Source organism: Oncorhynchus mykiss, chromosome 26 (genome assembly GCF_013265735.2).
Source record: "Oncorhynchus mykiss isolate Arlee chromosome 26, USDA_OmykA_1.1, whole genome shotgun sequence".
NCBI lineage: Eukaryota > Metazoa > Chordata > Actinopteri > Salmoniformes > Salmonidae > Oncorhynchus > Oncorhynchus mykiss.
In genome coordinates, this window is record NC_048590.1 from 39,962,199 (window position 1) to 39,984,292 (window position 22,094).

Consider the following 22,094-nt stretch of genomic DNA (forward strand, 5'->3'; position numbering starts at 1 on the left):
GTTCATTTGTAATCATAGTCTTCTTGTGAAATAAATACATTTTATTTAAATTATTGATTACTGGTGTCTTACAAGTTTGTTTTATCCTATGGTTATGATGGAAATGACGAAGAGGATGATGATATGGAGACAGGTAACGTTATTTCCATGACATCTGATTCTCTTCTAGCGGAACAATACAATTCAGGGAAATGCCATTTTTTGTGACGTTGCTTAGTGAGTATAAAGTCTGGCGAGAGCCTGGTGAGGCGGAAATACGGTTGATGACAGCGATCCTCCTTCCGTCTGTACGTGGAGAAAGCAGTCTGATCGCTGGGAGGGTGAGCTTTTTGTTAACTTTTTCCTACCTAGAATATGCGATTTATTTTTCTTCAACTATTCTTGGATAAGCGTATCAAGCTTCGGTTTTACAGATTGAGTGAATGGATCGATGCGGTTTGAGCCACTGATGTTGTTCGCTGCCTTGGTTTCTCTGGTCCTTTGTGTCAATCAGTACTACACTAGTTAGCTTTCAGCTGCTAGCCAGAAATGTCTAACGTTCGCGAGAAGCCCTACTTACTCATATCCAAACCATGACTGGTTATCTATTTTCCAATGTTGATGGTGACAAGAAAATGTAAAACAATCCAACCACTTAACGTTAATTTAGCTAGCTAGATTGCGATGTGTGTGACAAGTACAAATATGTCAATGTTCAAGTCAATTCAATTTTCTTTATACGGTACTGTAGCTAGCTAACGTATTAGCTCTAGCTACAACCCTCTTTCATGCCTCGTCCTGAATTAATCCAGACTTAAAGGGCTCTTAAATTAGATTTGACTGGCTTGCTCACATAGCCAGTTATTTAGCTAGCTAGTTACAAAGCTACCTAGCCAACTGTGTACCGTTCTATTTACAGATTAGTTCAAGCTTGCTATGTGGTCTATGCAGCTCATTGGAAAACGTAGCTTTGCTTTCAGTTTTGAGTACAAGCCTCTACTTGGTATTGCACAGAGGATGTCACCTCTTTAGGATTAGATTGAGGTTGTTTCCAATAGACCATGTAGGGTGGGTTGTGGAGTGAAGCCTGCTGTATAATGTATTACCTTTTAGGCATAACAATATGAATATTGAGAATGTTTCCTCTATAGTCTAGCCCCTGCAGTGTGGGCTGTGAGAAATGAACTGCATGTGATAATGTATTGATAGTGTTTCCTGTATTTATCATGTCGTGCTGCCTGTGGAAAAAAACTGTAGCAGAGGCCCTTTCTGATATATAGGCTATAGATGATGTATTAACTGTATGTCTTCCTGTAGACCATGTCATGCGGGCTGTGGAAAGAAACCCTGGCAATAGCAGAGGACTACCTGTCTGTCTGCAGTATTATCCCTGCCAGTGGGTCCCGGAAAGCCCCGCCTGGTCCTCCTCCCAGCGACTCGGCTGCAGCCATGCGGCGCCAGGCCCGGGACATGGAGGCCAAGCACCGGGCCCGCTTCCATGCCCTGGCACACAGCTTCCTGTGCCAATGCGGGCCGGACCCCTGCGCCTGTCTGAGGAGGGTGATGGAGGAGCTGGTGGGAGATGGACAGATGAACTGGGGGAGGGTGGTCTCTCTGTTCACCTTCACTGGTGTGCTGGTCAGAGAACTACAGGGAGAGGACACAGACCAGGGGCTGGGTAATGGCATGGAGCTGGGGGGGAAGGAGAGCTGCAGGGCACTGGCGGAGACCATAGCAGACTACCTAGGAGAGGAGAAGAGTGACTGGATGCTGGAGAACAAAGGCTGGGTAGGTTTGAGCAGTAAGCATCACACACATGCGCTTATGGACACATATGCACGCACACACACAGGATCATTGATTAAGCTGGTGGGAATTAGAGATGGGAATCTGGGCTCATGTCAGCAGCACTAGTTCTCTGTCAAGCTAAGAGAAACAGTTGGACAATGACACCTTCTATTGTCAATAATGTCTGTTTCAGACACCTTGTGGCTTCTTGCTATGTGGCTGCTGTGTTTGTGCTACCAACACAATGTTCTGGTCTAATCCAGAAATGACTGCTTAAAACGCAGGATTTTTGTGGTACAAGAAATATGACAATATTGGGGACAGTTTCCCAGACAGATTAAGTCTAGGGGCGGAAGGTAGCCTAGTGGTTAAGAACATTGGGCCAGTAACGGGAAGGTTGCTGGTTTGAATCCGAGACAACTAGGTGAAAAATCTGTCGATGTCCCCTCGAGCAAGGCCTTAATTCCTCCTGTAAATCACTCTGGATAAGAGCGTCTACTAAATTACTGTAAAAGTGTCAATGTAGTTCTGGAACCTCAATGGAGAATTCCCACAATTTGAAATTGTGTCTGGGGCCCTAAATTTGCCTTTTTTTTTTATTCTTTTTTTTTAACCCCTTTCTCTCCCCAATTTCGTGGTATCCACTTGTTTAGTAGCTACCATCTTGTCTCATCGCTACAACTCCTGTACGGGCTCGGGAGAGACGAAGGTTGAAACACAGCGCGCATCCAACCCAGAAGCCAGCCGCACCAATGTGTTGGAGGAAACACCATGCACCTGGCAACCTTGGTTAGTGCGCACTGCGCCCGGCCCGCCACAGGAGTCGCTGGTGCGCGATGAGACAAGGATATCCCTACCGGCCAAGCCCTCCCTAACCCGGACGACGCTAGGCCAATTGTGCGTCACCCCATGGGCGCGAACCCAGAGTCTCTGGTGTGACAGAGACTCTGCGCCACCCGGGAGGCCACCAAATTTGCCTTTTTATGCTGTTGTGTCACAGTAGATTTATAAATGTATGCGGGCTGTGGAAAGAAACACTTCAGTCAATACAGAGTGATTTTACTGTGGTGTGGACTATAAACCCTGGTTGTCTGAGAGGTCAAAGGTCTACCTGTCACTTTAAAGCGGGTTTGTCCAAGGTCAACACAGCCAGTATAGTCATATAAAGTGGATCAGGGGTAGTGGGGTTACTGGGGTACTCCAAAACAACATAGGACTGTAGTGCTGGGGTAGCAACAACACAGCTGCAGCTCAATTTGTTGACTGCTTTTGTGAATTAACCCCCACCCCCCCACCCCCCCCAGCCAGCTGGTCCCAACAGCCGTATGTACCGTCTCTAACGTAACAGTATAGTGACCTCCAAGCACACAACAATCGTTAATACTCAAAAACTAGTCTGGATCAGAACAACAAATGGACTGATGAACACAACCAGCTGGGTCTGGATCAGAACAACAAATAGACTGATGAACACAACCAGCTGGGTCTGGATCAGAACAACAAATAGACTGATGAACACAACCAGCTGGGTCTGGATCAGTACAACAAATAGACTGATGAACACAACCAGCTGGGTCTGGATCAGAACAACAAATAGACTGATGAACACAACCAGCTGGGTCTGGATCAGAACAACAAATAGACTGATGAACACAACCAGCTGGGTCTGGATCAGAACAACAAATAGACTGATGAACACAACCAGCTGGGTCTGGATCAGAACAACAAATAGACTGATGAACACAACCAGCTGGGTCTGGATCAGAACAACAAATAAACTGATGAACACAACCAGCTGGGTCTGGATCAGTACAACAAATAGACTGATGAACACAACCAGCTGGGTCTGGATCAGAACAACAAATAGACTGATGAACACAACCAGCTGGGTCTGGATCAGAACAACAAATAGACTGATGAACACAACCAGCTGGGTCTGGATCAGAACAACAAATAGACTGATGAACACAACCAGCTGTGTCTGGATCAGAACAACAAATAGACTGATGAACACAACCAGCTGTGTCTGGATCAGAACAACAAATAAACTGATGAACACAACCAGCTGGGTCTGGATCAGAACAACAAATAGACTGATGAACACAACCAGCTGGGTCTGGATCAGAACAACAAATAGACTGATGAACACAACCAGCTGGGTCTGGATCAGAACAACAAATAGACTGATGAACACAACCAGCTGGGTCTGGATCAGAACAACAAATAGACTGATGAACACAACCAGCTGGGTCTGGATCAGAACAACAAATAGACTGATGAACACAACCACATTTTGAGATTTGCCTTACTAATCACGACACAGGTCTGTTATAGCAGGGACTGTCCACAGGCAGTTGTTTCTCGGTCTGAAAACACGAGAGGAAATGGGGCTTTTTGAGCAGTATTGAACTAAGTTTCTTGACTTCCTTATTTTGATCTCTAGCCTGGTCCTTTGATACACCATCGTGACCTGAATAAGTGTTCAATAAAATATATGGATCTAATCTTCTCTCTTCTAGGAGGGCTTCTGTAAGTTCTTCCACACAGCAAGAGAGGTGAACCAGGACTCGTCCATGAAAACTGCCCTGTTTGCTGCTGCTGGCGTGGGCATCGCAGGGTTAACCTTCCTCCTGGTCCGCTAACACACAGCACAAGCCCTGCTGCATCATTAGTCTCATTTCAAAGTGATGGCCGTGTGGTAGGTCTTCAATGGGTTAAATGGTGTCACAACAGGGGCAAAACACTGTCTTGAAAATGAGGGGTGGGGGAGAGACTAACTTAGGGCCAAAATATCTTTTTTTGAATAGTGGATGGGACATGTCCCCCTTCACCCCCTGGTGAGTTACACCCATGTGTCACACTGAAGCAGGATTCCATTACATGGTTTAGTTTCATTCATCAACTGAATGTTTCCACATCTTTCAGTCTGCAGTAATACCTTCAACTATTACCAACTCTATGATTCAGTCATACTTAGAGATTGTACCACAACAAACTAAAGGCCTTCTGAAATGATGGAATATGTGAATATTATTAGTTTACATATCTTTCCGCTGTTATGTTATTAAAATATAGTATTTTGTCAAAGCGAGAGCACAGGGACCACATGTTGTGTTGACCACAACTGGACTACTATGGTTGGTTGCATTCTGTTTGACCGTGCAGCTACACAGATGACCATTTAGATGTGGATGGCTGCATTCTGTTTGACCGTGCAGCTACACAGATGACCATTTAGATGTGGATGGCTGCATTCTGTTTGACCGTGCAGCTACACAGATGACCATTTAGATGTGGTTGGTTGCATTCTGTTTGACCGTGCAGCTACACAGATGACCATTTAGATGTGGTTGGTTGCATTCTGTTTGACCGTGCAGCTACACAGATGACCATTTAGATGTGGATGGCTGCTTCTCAAATGGGGACTTCATCCCTATCTCAGGGCTATTCAAATCCAAGCCTGACGTAGTCCTGCTTATCTGTTCTACCTGATCATTAATGGCACCCAACTGGTGTCTCAGGTCTAAAGCCGTTCCTGGTAAGAGGGGAGGAATGAAAATCAACAGTGGAACTGGCTTGTTGGTCCAGATTTCAATATCCCTGACCTATATAGAAATGGGGTGGCATTTGGGGACAAACCCCATCATTTTGTCCACTGCTTAGTGTCCTGACTTGTTTTTATGAATGTCCCTCTTGCCTTTCTACTTCAAGTAATGTGTGTGTGTGTGTGTGGCAAGAATATTTTTTAGTGTAATAAACATACATTAATATATTATATTTATATGAAATAAAAATGTTAAGTTGCCATCTTTGCATTGCCCCTTGGCAGATTTCATTGTTATTTTGTAGTTTACCTTTTTCTCTCTGTCTCGTCATGTTAGACATCCATTTCTAGTTTATAAAAACAGGGTTCTTCTACTCCAGGCCCGGAGGTCCACATTACTGCCCGATTCTTTTCTACCTGCTAATTGATTGGCCCCGTCTCTGAGATGATGAAAACCAGAAGTGTTCAGGTCCTCCAGGCCTGTAGTTAAATATCCTTGGTCTGTCTGTGTAGGTTTCTATCAGTGTCTGAGATGGTATGTAATGTTTTTCAGGGCTTTACAGACAGTGGTGCTACAGTGTGAGATGATATTAAGCATGTCTGCCTCAGACCAATTGACTAGACATGGTCTGCATTGCAAATGCACCCTGTTCCCTATAGTGCGTGACTTATTTATGTCTTTTTCTAAATAAAAAGTTTCAGTCATGGAGTTACAGTACTGTCTTTTGTTAAAGGTGAGTGTGAGAGACTGCAGGATGGTAAAGACACTGATAGTCCAGGAGTCCTTTTGGTTTCACTTTGACTTCAGAACTCTTTCTGACTTCTTGTTACGGTCACTAAGTGTTTATCAGCCTACACACTACCCCTCATCTCCCCCATCATGGTCTTGCAGGCCTCCGGCTCCACATCTCGTCTCTCCGATACTCTTCTCAGAATAAAAGCGCTGACTTGTATCCTGTTACACAACTGCAGCTACTGCTATTTTAGATGCAACTAATGGTACTTTAGTCACCGTCACATACAAGGCTGTGGTTACTGCTGTTCTCTACACACTCACCACAAGCCTTCTAAGAAACACAGCCATTGCTGTGAGAAACACAACTTTGTCTTTCACGGAGTCACATTTGTCTCAATAGTTTTTGCTAAATGTATTTCTGGTGAATTGGAAATCCAGTGTTTTCTCCTAGCCAGAGAATTCAGTCCTACGCTCAGTGACGCTACAGCGATGAGACTTGTCTGTCAGTGAGGGGGCGGGATTAGACCAGTGCCGTAACCATTCGGTCTTATCCTTGTCTACCAGGATGAGATGTACGGACAGAGACTGAAACCTCTTAACTAATGGCACTTTAGTCACCATCACATACAAAGCTGTGGTTACCGCTGTTCTCTACACGTAGCCACAGCAAACCTTCTAGGACGCTGCAGTTGTCTCTTGTTACACAAGTCAGCACTTTTTATTCAAATTCTGAGAAGTGTATCGGAGAGACGAGATGTGGAGCATGAGGCCTGCCCCATCAAGATGAGATCAGATAGTGACAGACTCTGAAATAGCACAAACTACTAGCTATCAAGATGAGATCAGATAGTGACTGAGACTCTGTTATTCAAGAGTGTCACTATCTCATCTTGATGATCGTTACTAGTTTCCGTTATGCTGGCTTTTAACGGTTTTGGCTTTCCATCTGATATACACTTTTATCATGTTTATTCTCACACACACCCCTGAGCCATGGGAAGAGCAGTATTATCTGCTGCTTCTCCAATCTGTTTATACTATCAGCACTGTCTGCTGACCCACACTGTACACACAAGCCTGGCTCTCTGACTAGCCGGCACTCACCCCAAGCAAACCTTGCAAATGGGTTTGACCCCCTTTCACTGCTTCCCATACAATGTCTCTCTGTCCAGAGTAGATTTCTGGCTAAGAGTGACTGTTTAATGTCACCAAAAGTCTCTGGGATGGAGGAGGGGTTCCAGAGTGAGTGATGGAGGTAAGCGTGTATAGCATTGTATATCTGAACCATCAAAGGGTCTGTATAGCCCTCGGCCTCTCAGACCCTCAGAACATGCAACACTGAGACTGACCTGATTTCCTACCATAGAACACATACAACATACTGAGAGCTGAGCTGATGTTGTCAATGTGTGACTGTTATATCCTGTTGACATGTTTTCTCCCAGTAGACTAACAGCAGCCCGTCACTGCTGTGGTTCATCATGGGGAACTGGCTAACATATTAATACCCAGTTATTATCACTAGTTCTATTGACACTGGCTGTTTAGATGATGGATTATAGAGATTACTGATGAAGGGGGACATCCTTACTGGCTCCCAGATGGGACTCTCGGGACTGAATCTCAAAAACAAGCAAAGGGGGAGGGGGAATTGGTGAGAGACCAGGATGGAGAGAGTGTGAGGAATGGAGAGGCAGCGAGTCAGACAGAAGTCTGGGGGTTTGAGAAACATGTTAAACTCTCTGACCTCAATGACCTTAGACACCCAGCAGAATGATCACTGACCTTAGACACCCAGCAGAATGATCACTGACCTTAGACACCCAGCAGAATGATCACTGACCTTAGACACCCAGCAGAATGATCACTGACCTTAGACACCCAGCAGAATGATCACTAACCTTAGGCACCCAGTAGAATGATCACTGACCTTAGGCACCCAGTAGAATGATCACTGACCTTAGACACCCAGCAGAAGGATCACTGACAGACACCCAGCAGAATGATAACTGACCTTAGACACCCAGCAGAATGATCACTGACCGGCTGATGTCTGGGCTGGGGACTGATGCTAGTCATGCTGTGTTGGTATCCCTAAACTGGACAGGTGACAGTGAATGATATCTATAGACTGGAGAGGGGACAGTGAATGATATCTATAGACTGGAGCGGGGACAGTGAATGATATCTATAGACTGGAGCAGGGACAGTGAATGATATCTATAGACTGGAGAGGGGACAGTGAATGATATCTATAGACTGGAGAGGGGACAGTGAATGATATCTATAGACTGGAGAGGGGACAGTGAATGATATCTATAGACTGGAGAGGGGACAGTGAATGATATCTATAGGCTGGAGCAGGGACAGTGAATGATATCTATAGACTGGAGCGGGGACAGTGAATGATATCTATAGACTGGAGCGGGGACAGTGAATGATATCTATAGACTGGAGCGGGGACAGTGAATGATATATATAGACTGGAGAGGGGACAGTGAATGATCTCTATAGAGTGAAGAGGGGACAGTGAATGATATCTATAGACTGGAGCAAGGACAGTGAATGATATCTATAGACTGGAGCAGGGACAGTGAATGATATCTATAGACTGGAGCAGGGACAGTGAATGATATCTATAGACTGGAGCGGGGACTGTGAATGATATATATATAGACTGGAGAGGGGACAGTGAATGATATCTATAGAGTGGAGAGGGGACAGTGAATTATATCTATAGACTGGAGAGGGCACAGTGAATGATATCTATAGACTGGAGCATGGACAGTGAATGATATCTATAGACTGGAGAGGGGACAGTGAATGATATAGACTGGAGAGGGGACAGTGAATGATATAGACTGGAGAGGGGACAGTGAATGATATAGACTGGAGAGGGGACAGTGAATGATATCTAGACTGGAGCATGGACAGTGAATGATATCTATAGACTGGAGAGGGCACAGTGAATGATATCTATAGACTGGAGAGGGCACAGTGAATGATATCTATAGACTGGAGCGGGGACAGTGAATGATATCTATAGACTGGAGAGGGGACAGTGAATGATATAGACTGGAGAGGGGACAGTGAATGATATCTATAGACTGGAGCATGGACAGTGAATGATATCTATAGACTGGAGAGGGGACAGTGAATGATATCTATAGACTGGAGAGGGGACAGTGAATGATATCTATAGACTGGAGAGGGGACAGTGAATGATATAGACTGGAGAGGGGACAGTGAATGATATAGACTGGAGAGGGGACAGTGAATGATATCTAGACTGGAGCATGGACAGTGAATGATATCTATAGACTGGAGAGGGCACAGTGAATGATATCTATAGACTGGAGCGGGCACAGTGAATGATATCTATAGACTGGAGCGGGGACAGTGAATGATATCTATAGACTGGAGAGGGGACAGTGAATGATATAGACTGGAGAGGGGACAGTGAATGATATCTAGACTGGAGCATGGACAGTGAATGATATCTATAGACTGGAGAGGGCACAGTGAATGATATCTATAGACTGGAGCGGGGACAGTGAATGATGTCTATAGACTGGAGCTGGGACAGTGAATGATATCTATAGACTGGAGAGGGGACAGTGAATGATATCTATAGACTGGAGAGGGGACAGTGAATGATATAGACTGGAGAGGGGACAGTGAATGATATAGACTGGAGAGGGGACAGTGAATGATATCTATAGACTGGAGCATGGACAGTGAATGATATCTATAGACTGGAGAGGGCACAGTGAATGATATCTATAGACTGGAGCGGGGACAGTGAATGATATCTATAGACTGGAGAGGGGACAGTGAATGATATAGACTGGAGAGGGGACAGTGAATGATATAGACTGGAGAGGGGACAGTGAATGATATCTAGACTGGAGCATGGACAGTGAATGATATCTATAGACTGGAGAGGGCACAGTGAATGATATCTAGACTGGAGCATGGACAGTGAATGATATCTATAGACTGGAGAGGGCACAGTGAATGATATCTATAGACTGGAGCGGGGACAGTGAATGATATATATAGACTGGAGAGGGGACAGTGAATGATCTCTATAGAGTGAAGAGGGGACAGTGAATGATATCTATAGACTGGAGCAGGGACAGTGAATGATATCTATAGACTGGAGCAGGGACAGTGAATGATATCTATAGACTGGAGCAGGGACAGTGAATGATATCTATAGACTGGAGCGGGGACTGTGAATGATATATATATATAGACTGGAGAGGGGACAGTGAATGATATCTATAGAGTGGAGAGGGGACAGTGAATTATATCTATAGACTGGAGAGGGCACAGTGAATGATATCTATAGACTGGAGCATGGACAGTGAATGATATCTATAGACTGGAGAGGGGACAGTGAATGATATCTATAGACTGGAGAGGGGACAGTGAATGATATAGACTGGAGAGGGGACAGTGAATGATATAGACTGGAGAGGGGACAGTGAATGATATCTAGACTGGAGCATGGACAGTGAATGATATCTATAGACTGGAGAGGGCACAGTGAATGATATCTATAGACTGGAGAGGGCACAGTGAATGATATCTATAGACTGGAGCGGGGACAGTGAATGATATCTATAGACTGGAGAGGGGACAGTGAATGATATAGACTGGAGAGGGGACAGTGAATGATATCTATAGACTGGAGCATGGACAGTGAATGATATCTATAGACTGGAGAGGGGACAGTGAATGATATCTATAGACTGGAGAGGGGACAGTGAATGATATCTATAGACTGGAGAGGGGACAGTGAATGATATAGACTGGAGAGGGGACAGTGAATGATATAGACTGGAGAGGGGACAGTGAATGATATCTAGACTGGAGCATGGACAGTGAATGATATCTATAGACTGGAGAGGGCACAGTGAATGATATCTATAGACTGGAGAGGGCACAGTGAATGATATCTATAGACTGGAGCGGGGACAGTGAATGATATCTATAGACTGGAGAGGGGACAGTGAATGATATAGACTGGAGAGGGGACAGTGAATGATATAGACTGGAGAGGGGACAGTGAATGATATCTAGACTGGAGCATGGACAGTGAATGATATCTATAGACTGGAGAGGGCACAGTGAATGATATCTATAGACTGGAGCGGGGACAGTGAATGATATCTATAGACTGGAGCGGGGAAAGTGAATGATATCTATAGACTGGAGAGGGGACAGTGAATGATATATATAGACTGGAGAGGGGACAGTGAATGATCTCTATAGAGTGAAGAGGGGACAGTGAATGATATCTATAGACTGGAGCAGGGACAGTGAATGATATCTATAGACTGGAGCAGGGACTGTGAATGATATCTATAGACTGGAGCGGGGACTGTGAATGATATATATATAGACTGGAGAGGGGACAGTGAATGATATCTATAGAGTGGAGAGGGGACAGTGAATTATATCTATAGACTGGAGAGGGCACAGTGAATGATATCTATAGACTGGAGCATGGACAGTGAATGATATCTATAGACTGGAGAGGGGACAGTGAATGATATCTATAGACTGGAGAGGGGACAGTGAATGATATAGACTGGAGAGGGGACAGTGAATGATATAGACTGGAGAGGGGACAGTGAATTATATAGACTGGAGAGGGGACAGTGAATGATATCTAGACTGGAGCATGGACAGTGAATGATATCTATAGACTGGAGAGGGCACAGTGAATGATATCTATAGACTGGAGAGGGGACAGTGAATGATATCTATAGACTGGAGAGGGGACAGTGAATGATATCTATAGACTGGAGAGGGGACAGTGAATGATATAGACTGGAGAGGGGACAGTGAATGATATAGACTGGAGAGGGGACAGTGAATGATATCTAGACTGGAGCATGGACAGTGAATGATATCTATAGACTGGAGAGGGCACAGTGAATGATATCTATAGACTGGAGAGGGCACAGTGAATGATATCTATAGACTGGAGCGGGGACAGTGAATGATATCTATAGACTGGAGAGGGGACAGTGAATGATATAGACTGGAGAGGGGACAGTGAATGATATAGACTGGAGAGGGGACAGTGAATGATATCTAGACTGGAGCATGGACAGTGAATGATATCTATAGACTGGAGAGGGCACAGTGAATGATATCTATAGACTGGAGCGGGGACAGTGAATGATATCTATAGACTGGAGCGGGGACAGTGAATGATATCTATAGACTGGAGAGGGGACAGTGAATGATATCTATAGACTGGAGAGGGGACAGTGAATGATATAGACTGGAGAGGGGACAGTGAATGATATAGACTGGAGAGGGGACAGTGAATGATATCTATAGACTGGAGCATGGACAGTGAATGATATCTATAGACTGGAGCGGGGACAGTGAATGATATCTATAGACTGGAGCTGGGACAGTGAATGATATCTATAGACTGGAGAGGGGACAGTGAATGATATCTATAGACTGGAGAGGGGACAGTGAATGATATAGACTGGAGAGGGGACAGTGAATGATATAGACTGGAGAGGGGACAGTGAATGATATCTATAGACTGGAGCATGGACAGTGAATGATATCTATAGACTGGAGAGGGCACAGTGAATGATATCTATAGACTGGAGCGGGGAAAGTGAATGATATCTATAGACTGGAGAGGGGACAGTGAATGATATAGACTGGAGAGGGGACAGTGAATGATATAGACTGGAGAGGGGACAGTGAATGATATCTAGACTGGAGCATGGACAGTGAATGATATCTATAGACTGGAGAGGGCACAGTGAATGATATCTAGACTGGAGCATGGACAGTGAATGATATCTATAGACTGGAGAGGGCACAGTGAATGATATCTATAGACTGGAGCGGGGACAGTGAATGATATATATAGACTGGAGAGGGGACAGTGAATGATCTCTATAGAGTGAAGAGGGGACAGTGAATGATATCTATAGACTGGAGCAGGGACAGTGAATGATATCTATAGACTGGAGCAGGGACAGTGAATGATATCTATAGACTGGAGCAGGGACAGTGAATGATATCTATAGACTGGAGCGGGGACTGTGAATGATATATATATATAGACTGGAGAGGGGACAGTGAATGATATCTATAGAGTGGAGAGGGGACAGTGAATTATATCTATAGACTGGAGAGGGCACAGTGAATGATATCTATAGACTGGAGCATGGACAGTGAATGATATCTATAGACTGGAGAGGGGACAGTGAATGATATCTATAGACTGGAGAGGGGACAGTGAATGATATAGACTGGAGAGGGGACAGTGAATGATATAGACTGGAGAGGGGACAGTGAATGATATCTAGACTGGAGCATGGACAGTGAATGATATCTATAGACTGGAGAGGGCACAGTGAATGATATCTATAGACTGGAGAGGGCACAGTGAATGATATCTATAGACTGGAGCGGGGACAGTGAATGATATCTATAGACTGGAGAGGGGACAGTGAATGATATAGACTGGAGAGGGGACAGTGAATGATATCTATAGACTGGAGCATGGACAGTGAATGATATCTATAGACTGGAGAGGGGACAGTGAATGATATCTATAGACTGGAGAGGGGACAGTGAATGATATCTATAGACTGGAGAGGGGACAGTGAATGATATAGACTGGAGAGGGGACAGTGAATGATATAGACTGGAGAGGGGACAGTGAATGATATCTAGACTGGAGCATGGACAGTGAATGATATCTATAGACTGGAGAGGGCACAGTGAATGATATCTATAGACTGGAGAGGGCACAGTGAATGATATCTATAGACTGGAGCGGGGACAGTGAATGATATCTATAGACTGGAGAGGGGACAGTGAATGATATAGACTGGAGAGGGGACAGTGAATGATATAGACTGGAGAGGGGACAGTGAATGATATCTAGACTGGAGCATGGACAGTGAATGATATCTATAGACTGGAGAGGGCACAGTGAATGATATCTATAGACTGGAGCGGGGACAGTGAATGATATCTATAGACTGGAGCGGGGAAAGTGAATGATATCTATAGACTGGAGAGGGGACAGTGAATGATATATATAGACTGGAGAGGGGACAGTGAATGATCTCTATAGAGTGAAGAGGGGACAGTGAATGATATCTATAGACTGGAGCAGGGACAGTGAATGATATCTATAGACTGGAGCAGGGACTGTGAATGATATCTATAGACTGGAGCGGGGACTGTGAATGATATATATATAGACTGGAGAGGGGACAGTGAATGATATCTATAGAGTGGAGAGGGGACAGTGAATTATATCTATAGACTGGAGAGGGCACAGTGAATGATATCTATAGACTGGAGCATGGACAGTGAATGATATCTATAGACTGGAGAGGGGACAGTGAATGATATCTATAGACTGGAGAGGGGACAGTGAATGATATAGACTGGAGAGGGGACAGTGAATGATATAGACTGGAGAGGGGACAGTGAATTATATAGACTGGAGAGGGGACAGTGAATGATATCTAGACTGGAGCATGGACAGTGAATGATATCTATAGACTGGAGAGGGCACAGTGAATGATATCTATAGACTGGAGAGGGGACAGTGAATGATATCTATAGACTGGAGAGGGGACAGTGAATGATATCTATAGACTGGAGAGGGGACAGTGAATGATATAGACTGGAGAGGGGACAGTGAATGATATAGACTGGAGAGGGGACAGTGAATGATATCTAGACTGGAGCATGGACAGTGAATGATATCTATAGACTGGAGAGGGCACAGTGAATGATATCTATAGACTGGAGAGGGCACAGTGAATGATATCTATAGACTGGAGCGGGGACAGTGAATGATATCTATAGACTGGAGAGGGGACAGTGAATGATATAGACTGGAGAGGGGACAGTGAATGATATAGACTGGAGAGGGGACAGTGAATGATATCTAGACTGGAGCATGGACAGTGAATGATATCTATAGACTGGAGAGGGCACAGTGAATGATATCTATAGACTGGAGCGGGGACAGTGAATGATATCTATAGACTGGAGCGGGGACAGTGAATGATATCTATAGACTGGAGAGGGGACAGTGAATGATATCTATAGACTGGAGAGGGGACAGTGAATGATATAGACTGGAGAGGGGACAGTGAATGATATAGACTGGAGAGGGGACAGTGAATGATATCTATAGACTGGAGCATGGACAGTGAATGATATCTATAGACTGGAGAGGGCACAGTGAATGATATCTATAGACTGGAGCGGGGACAGTGAATGATATCTATAGACTGGAGAGGGGACAGTGAATGATATAGACTGGAGAGGGGACAGTGAATGATATAGACTGGAGAGGGGACAGTGAATGATATCTAGACTGGAGCATGGACAGTGAATGATATCTATAGACTGGAGCAGGGACAGTGAATGATATCTATAGACTGGAGCAGGGACAGTGAATGATATCTATAGACTGGAGCGGGGACTGTGAATGATATATATATAGACTGGAGAGGGGACAGTGAATGATATCTATAGAGTGGAGAGGGGACAGTGAATTATATCTATAGACTGGAGAGGGCACAGTGAATGATATCTATAGACTGGAGCATGGACAGTGAATGATATCTATAGACTGGAGAGGGGACAGTGAATGATATCTATAGACTGGAGAGGGGACAGTGAATGATATAGACTGGAGAGGGGACAGTGAATGATATAGACTGGAGAGGGGACAGTGAATGATATCTAGACTGGAGCATGGACAGTGAATGATATCTATAGACTGGAGAGGGCACAGTGAATGATATCTATAGACTGGAGAGGGCACAGTGAATGATATCTATAGACTGGAGCGGGGACAGTGAATGATATCTATAGACTGGAGAGGGGACAGTGAATGATATAGACTGGAGAGGGGACAGTGAATGATATCTATAGACTGGAGCATGGACAGTGAATGATATCTATAGACTGGAGAGGGGACAGTGAATGATATCTATAGACTGGAGAGGGGACAGTGAATGATATCTATAGACTGGAGAGGGGACAGTGAATGATATAGACTGGAGAGGGGACAGTGAATGATGTAGACTGGAGAGGGGACAGTGAATGATATCTAGACTGGAGCATGGACAGTGAATGATATCTATAGACTGGAGAGGGCACAGTGAATGATATCTATAGACTGGAGAGGGCACAGTGAATGATATCTATAGACTGGAGTGGGGACAGTGAATGATATCTATAGACTGGAGAGGGGACAGTGAATGATATAGACTGGAGAGGGGACAATGAATGATATAGACTGGAGAGGGGACAGTGAATGATATCTAGACTGGAGCATGGACAGTGAATGATATCTATAGACTGGAGAGGGCACAGTGAATGATATCTATAGACTGGAGCGGGGACAGTGAATGATATCTATAGACTGGAGCGGGGACAGTGAATGATATCTATAGACTGGAGAGGGGACAGTGAATGATATCTATAGACTGGAGAGGGGACAGTGAATGATATAGACTGGAGAGGGGACAGTGAATGATATAGACTGGAGAGGGGACAGTGAATGATATCTATAGACTGGAGCATGGACAGTGAATGATATCTATAGACTGGAGCGGGGACAGTGAATGATATCTATAGACTGGAGTGGGGACAGTGAATGATATCTATAGACTAGAGCGGGGACTGTGAATGATATATATATATATAGACTGGAGTGGGGACAGTGAATGATATCTATAGAGTGGAGAGGGGACAGTGAATGATATCTATAGACTGGAGAGGGGACAGTGAATGATATCTATAGACTGGAGAGGGGACAGTGAATGATATATATAGACTGGAGAGGGGACAGTGAATGATATCTATAGACTGGAGAGGGGACAGTGAATGATATCTATAGACTGGAGAGGGCACAGTGAATGATATCTATAGACTGGAGTGGGGACAGTGAATGATATCTATAGACTGGAGAGGGGACAGTGAATGATATAGACTAGAGAGGGACAGTGAATGATATAGACTGGAGAGGGGACAGTGAATGATATCTAGACTGGAGCATGGACAGTGAATGATATCTATAGACTGGAGAGGGCACAGTGAATGATATCTATAGACTGGAGAGGGCACAGTGAATGATATCTATAGACTGGAGCGGGGACAGTGAATGATATCTATAGACTGGAGAGGGGACAGTGAATGATATCTATAGACTGGAGAGGGGACAGTGAATGATATAGACTGGAGAGGGGACAGTGAATGATATCTATAGACTGGAGCATGGACAGTGAATGATATCTATAGACTGGAGCAGGGACAGTGAATGATATCTATAGACTGGAGCGGGGACAGTGTAGACTAGAGCGGGGACTGTGAATGATATATATATATAGACTGGAGTGGGGACAGTGAATGATATCTATAGAGTGGAGAGGGGACAGTGAATGATATCTATAGACTGGAGAGGGCACAGTGAATGATATCTATAGACTGGAGAGGGCACAGTGAATGATATCTATAGACTGGAGAGGGGACAGTGAATGATATCTATAGACTGGAGAGGGGACAGTGAATTATATCTATAGACTGGAGAGGGGACAGTGAATGATATCTATAGACTGGAGCATGGACAGTGAATGATATCTATAGACTGGAGCAGGGACAGTGAATGATATCTATAGACTGGAGAGGGCACAGTGAATGATATCTATAGACTGGAGCATGGACAGTGAATGATATATATATAGACTGGAGAGGGGACAGTGAATGATATCTATAGAGTGGAGAGGGGACAGTGAATGATATCTATAGACTGGAGAGGGCACAGTGAATGATATCTATAGACTGGAGCATGGACAGTGAATGATATCTATAGACTGGAGAGGGGACAGTGAATGATATCTATAGACTGGAGAGGGGACAGTGAATGATATAGACTGGAGAGGGGACAGTGAATGATATAGACTGGAGAGGGGACAGTGAATGATATCTAGACTGGAGCATGGACAGTGAATGATATCTATAGACTGGAGAGGGCACAGTGAATGATATCTATAGACTGGAGAGGGCACAGTGAATGATATCTATAGACTGGAGCGGGGACAGTGAATGATATCTATAGACTGGAGAGGGGACAGTGAATGATATCTATAGACTGGAGAGGGGACAGTGAATGATATAGACTGGAGAGGGGACAGTGAATGATATCTATAGACTGGAGCATGGACAGTGAATGATATCTATAGACTGGAGCATGGACAGTGAATGATATCTATAGACTGGAGAGGGGACAGTGAATGATATCTATAGACTGGAGCGGGGACAGTGAATGATATAGACTGGAGAGGGGACAGTGAATGATATCTATAGACTGGAGCATGGACAGTGAATGATATCTATAGACTGGAGAGGGGACAGTGAATGATATATATAGACTGGAGAGGGGACAGTGAATGATATCTATAGACTGGAGAGGGGACAGTGAATGATATCTATAGACTGGAGAGGGGACAGTGAATGATATCTATAGACTGGAGAGGGGACAGTGAATGATATCTATAGACTGGAGAGGGCACAGTGAATGATATCTATAGACTGGAGTGGGGACAGTGAATGATATCTATAGACTGGAGAGGGGACAGTGAATGATATAGACTAGAGAGGGACAGTGAATGATATAGACTGGAGAGGGGACAGTGAATGATATCTAGACTGGAGCATGGACAGTGAATGATATCTATAGACTGGAGAGGGCACAGTGAATGATATCTATAGACTGGAGAGGGCACAGTGAATGATATCTATAGACTGGAGCGGGGACAGTGAATGATATCTATAGACTGGAGAGGGGACAGTGAATGATATCTATAGACTGGAGAGGGGACAGTGAATGATATAGACTGGAGAGGGGACAGTGAATGATATCTATAGACTGGAGCATGGACAGTGAATGATATCTATAGACTGGAGCAGGGACAGTGAATGATATCTATAGACTGGAGCGGGGACAGTGTAGACTAGAGCGGGGACTGTGAATGATATATATATATAGACTGGAGTGGGGACAGTGAATGATATCTATAGAGTGGAGAGGGGACAGTGAATGATATCTATAGACTGGAGAGGGCACAGTGAATGATATCTATAGACTGGAGAGGGCACAGTGAATGATATCTATAGACTGGAGCGGGGACAGTGAATGATATCTATAGACTGGAGAGGGGACAGTGAATTATATCTATAGACTGGAGAGGGGACAGTGAATGATATCTATAGACTGGAGCATGGACAGTGAATGATATCTATAGACTGGAGCAGGGACAGTGAATGATATCTATAGACTGGAGAGGGCACAGTGAATGATATCTATAGACTGGAGCATGGACAGTGAATGATATATATATAGACTGGAGAGGGGACAGTGAATGATATCTATAGAGTGGAGAGGGGACAGTGAATGATATCTATAGACTGGAGAGGGCACAGTGAATGATATCTATAGACTGGAGCATGGACAGTGAATTATATCTATAGACTGGAGAGGGGACAGTGAATGATATCTATAGACTGGAGAGGGGACAGTGAATGATATAGACTGGAGAGGGGACAGTGAATGATATAGACTGGAGAGGGGACAGTGAATGATATCTAGACTGGAGCATGGACAGTGAATGATATCTATAGACTGGAGAGGGCACAGTGAATGATATCTATAGACTGGAGAGGGCACAGTGAATGATATCTATAGACTGGAGCGGGGACAGTGAATGATATCTATAGACTGGAGAGGGGACAGTGAATGATATCTATAGACTGGAGAGGGGACAGTGAATGATATAGACTGGAGAGGGGACAGTGAATGATATCTATAGACTGGAGCATGGACAGTGAATGATATCTATAGACTGGAGCATGGACAGTGAATGATATCTATAGACTGGAGAGGGGACAGTGAATGATATCTATAGACTGGAGCGGGGACAGTGAATGATATAGACTGGAGAGGGGACAGTGAATGATATCTATAGACTGGAGCATGGACAGTGAATGATATCTATAGACTGGAGCATGGACAGTGAATGATATCTATAGACTGGAGAGGGGACAGTGAATGATATCTGTAGACTGGAGCGGGGACAGTGAATGATCTCTATAGACTGGAGATGGGACAGTGAATGATATAGACTGGAGAGGGGACAGTGAATGATATCTATAGAACGTGCGTTGAAGATGTCGTTCCCATAGCAACGATTAAAACATTCCCAAACCAGAAACCGTGGATTGATGGCAGTATTCGTGTGAAACTGAAAGCGCGAACCACTGCTTTTAATCAGGGCAAGGTGACCGGAAACATGACCGAATACAAACAGTGTAGCTATTCCCTCCGCAAGGCAATCAAACAAGCTAAGCATCAGTATAGAGACAAAGTAGAATCTCAATTCAACGGCTCAGACACAAGAGGTATGTGGCAGGGTCTACAGTCAATCACGGATTACAAAAAGAAAACCAGCCCCGTCACGGACCAGGATGTCTTGCTCCCCGGCAGACTAAATAACTTTTTTGCCCGCTTTGAGGACAATACAGTGCCACTGACACGGCCCGCAACCAAAACATGCAGACTCTCCTTCACTGCAGCCGACGTGAGGAAAACATTTAAACGTGTCAACCCTCGCAAGGCTGCAGGCCCAGACGGCATCCCCAGCCGCGCCCTGAGAGCATGCGCAGACCAGCTGGCTGGTGTGTTTACGGACATATTCAATCAATCCCTATCCCAGTCTGTTGTTCCCACATGCTTCAAGAGGGCCACCATTGTTCCTGTTCCCAAGAAAGCTAAGGTAACTGAGCTAAACGACTACAGTAGCACTCACTTCCGTCATCATGAAGTGCTTTGAGAGACTAGTCAAGGACCATATCACCTTCACCCTACCTGACACCCTAGACCCACTCCAATTTGCTTACCGCCCAAATAGGTCCACAGACGATGCAATCTCAACCACACTGCACACTGCCCTAACCCATCTGGACAAGAGGAATACCTATGTGAGAATGCTGTTCATCGACTACAGCTCGGCATTTAGCTCGGCACACCATAGTGCCCTCCAAGCTCGTCATCAAGCTCGAGACCCTGGGTCTTGACCCCGCCCTGTGCAACTGGGTACTGGACTTCCTGACGGGCCGCCCCCAGGTGGTGAGGGTAGGCAACAACATCTCCACCCCGCTGATCCTCAACACTGGGGCCCCACAAGGGTGCGTTCTGAGCCCTCTCCTGTACTCCCTGTTCACCCACGACTGCGTGGCCACGCACGCCTCCAATCATCAAGTTTGCGGACGACACAACAGTGGTAGGCTTGATTACCAACAACGACGAGACAGCCTACAGGGAGGAGGTGAGGGCCCTCGGAGTGTGGTGTCAGTAAAATAACCTCACACTCAACGTCAACAAAACTAAGGAGATGATTGTGGACTTCAGGAAACAGCAGAGGGAACACCCCCCTATCCACATCGATGGAACAGTAGTGGAGAGGGTAGTAAGTTTTAAGTTCCTCGGCATACACATCACAGACAAACTGAATAGGTCCACCCACACAGACAGCATCGTGAAGAAGGCGCAGCAGCGCCTCTTCAACCTCAGGAGGCTGAAGAAATTTGGCTTGTCACCAAAAGCACTCACAAACTTCTACAGATACACAATCGAGAGCATCCTGTCGGGCTGTATCACCGCCTGGTACGGCAACTGCTCCGCCCACAACCGTAAGGCTCTCCAGAGGGTAGTGAGGTCTGCACAACGCATCACCGGGGGCAAACTACCTGCCCTCCAGGACACCTACACCACCCGATGTCACAGGAAGGCCATAAAGATCATCAAGGACAACAACCACCCGAGCCACTGCCTGTTCACCCCGCTATCATCCAGAAGGCAAAGTCAGTACAGGTGCATCAAAGCTGGGACAGAGAGACTGAAAAACAGCTTCTATCTCAAGGCCATCAGACTGTTAAACAGCCACCACTAACATTGAGTGG

General features: G+C 45.0%; 1 protein-coding gene across 1 annotated transcript; it reads left to right on the forward strand.

Annotated features, from left to right (window-relative positions):
- Window positions 1-161: 161 nt before the first annotated feature.
- On the forward strand, window positions 162-6,020 carry LOC110514838 (anti-apoptotic protein NR13). The gene is made up of 3 exons (XM_036963424.1): window positions 162-320; window positions 1,297-1,767; window positions 4,287-6,020. Exons 1-3 carry the CDS (start codon window positions 192-194, stop codon window positions 4,407-4,409), a joined length of 723 nt encoding a protein of 240 aa, XP_036819319.1. The 5' UTR covers window positions 162-191; the 3' UTR covers window positions 4,410-6,020.
- The last annotated feature ends 16,074 nt before the right edge of the window (window positions 6,021-22,094 follow it).

Coding starts and splice junctions, on each gene's coding strand:
- LOC110514838 (XM_036963424.1), top strand. CDS start 192: ATGCCATTTTTTGTGACGTTGCTTAGTGAGTATAAAGTCTGGCGAGAG. Junction 321..1,296: donor GCAGTCTGATCGCTGGGAGG/GTGAGCTTTTTG, acceptor GTCTTCCTGTAG/ACCATGTCATGCGGGCTGTG. Junction 1,768..4,286: donor TGCTGGAGAACAAAGGCTGG/GTAGGTTTGAGC, acceptor TCTCTCTTCTAG/GAGGGCTTCTGTAAGTTCTT.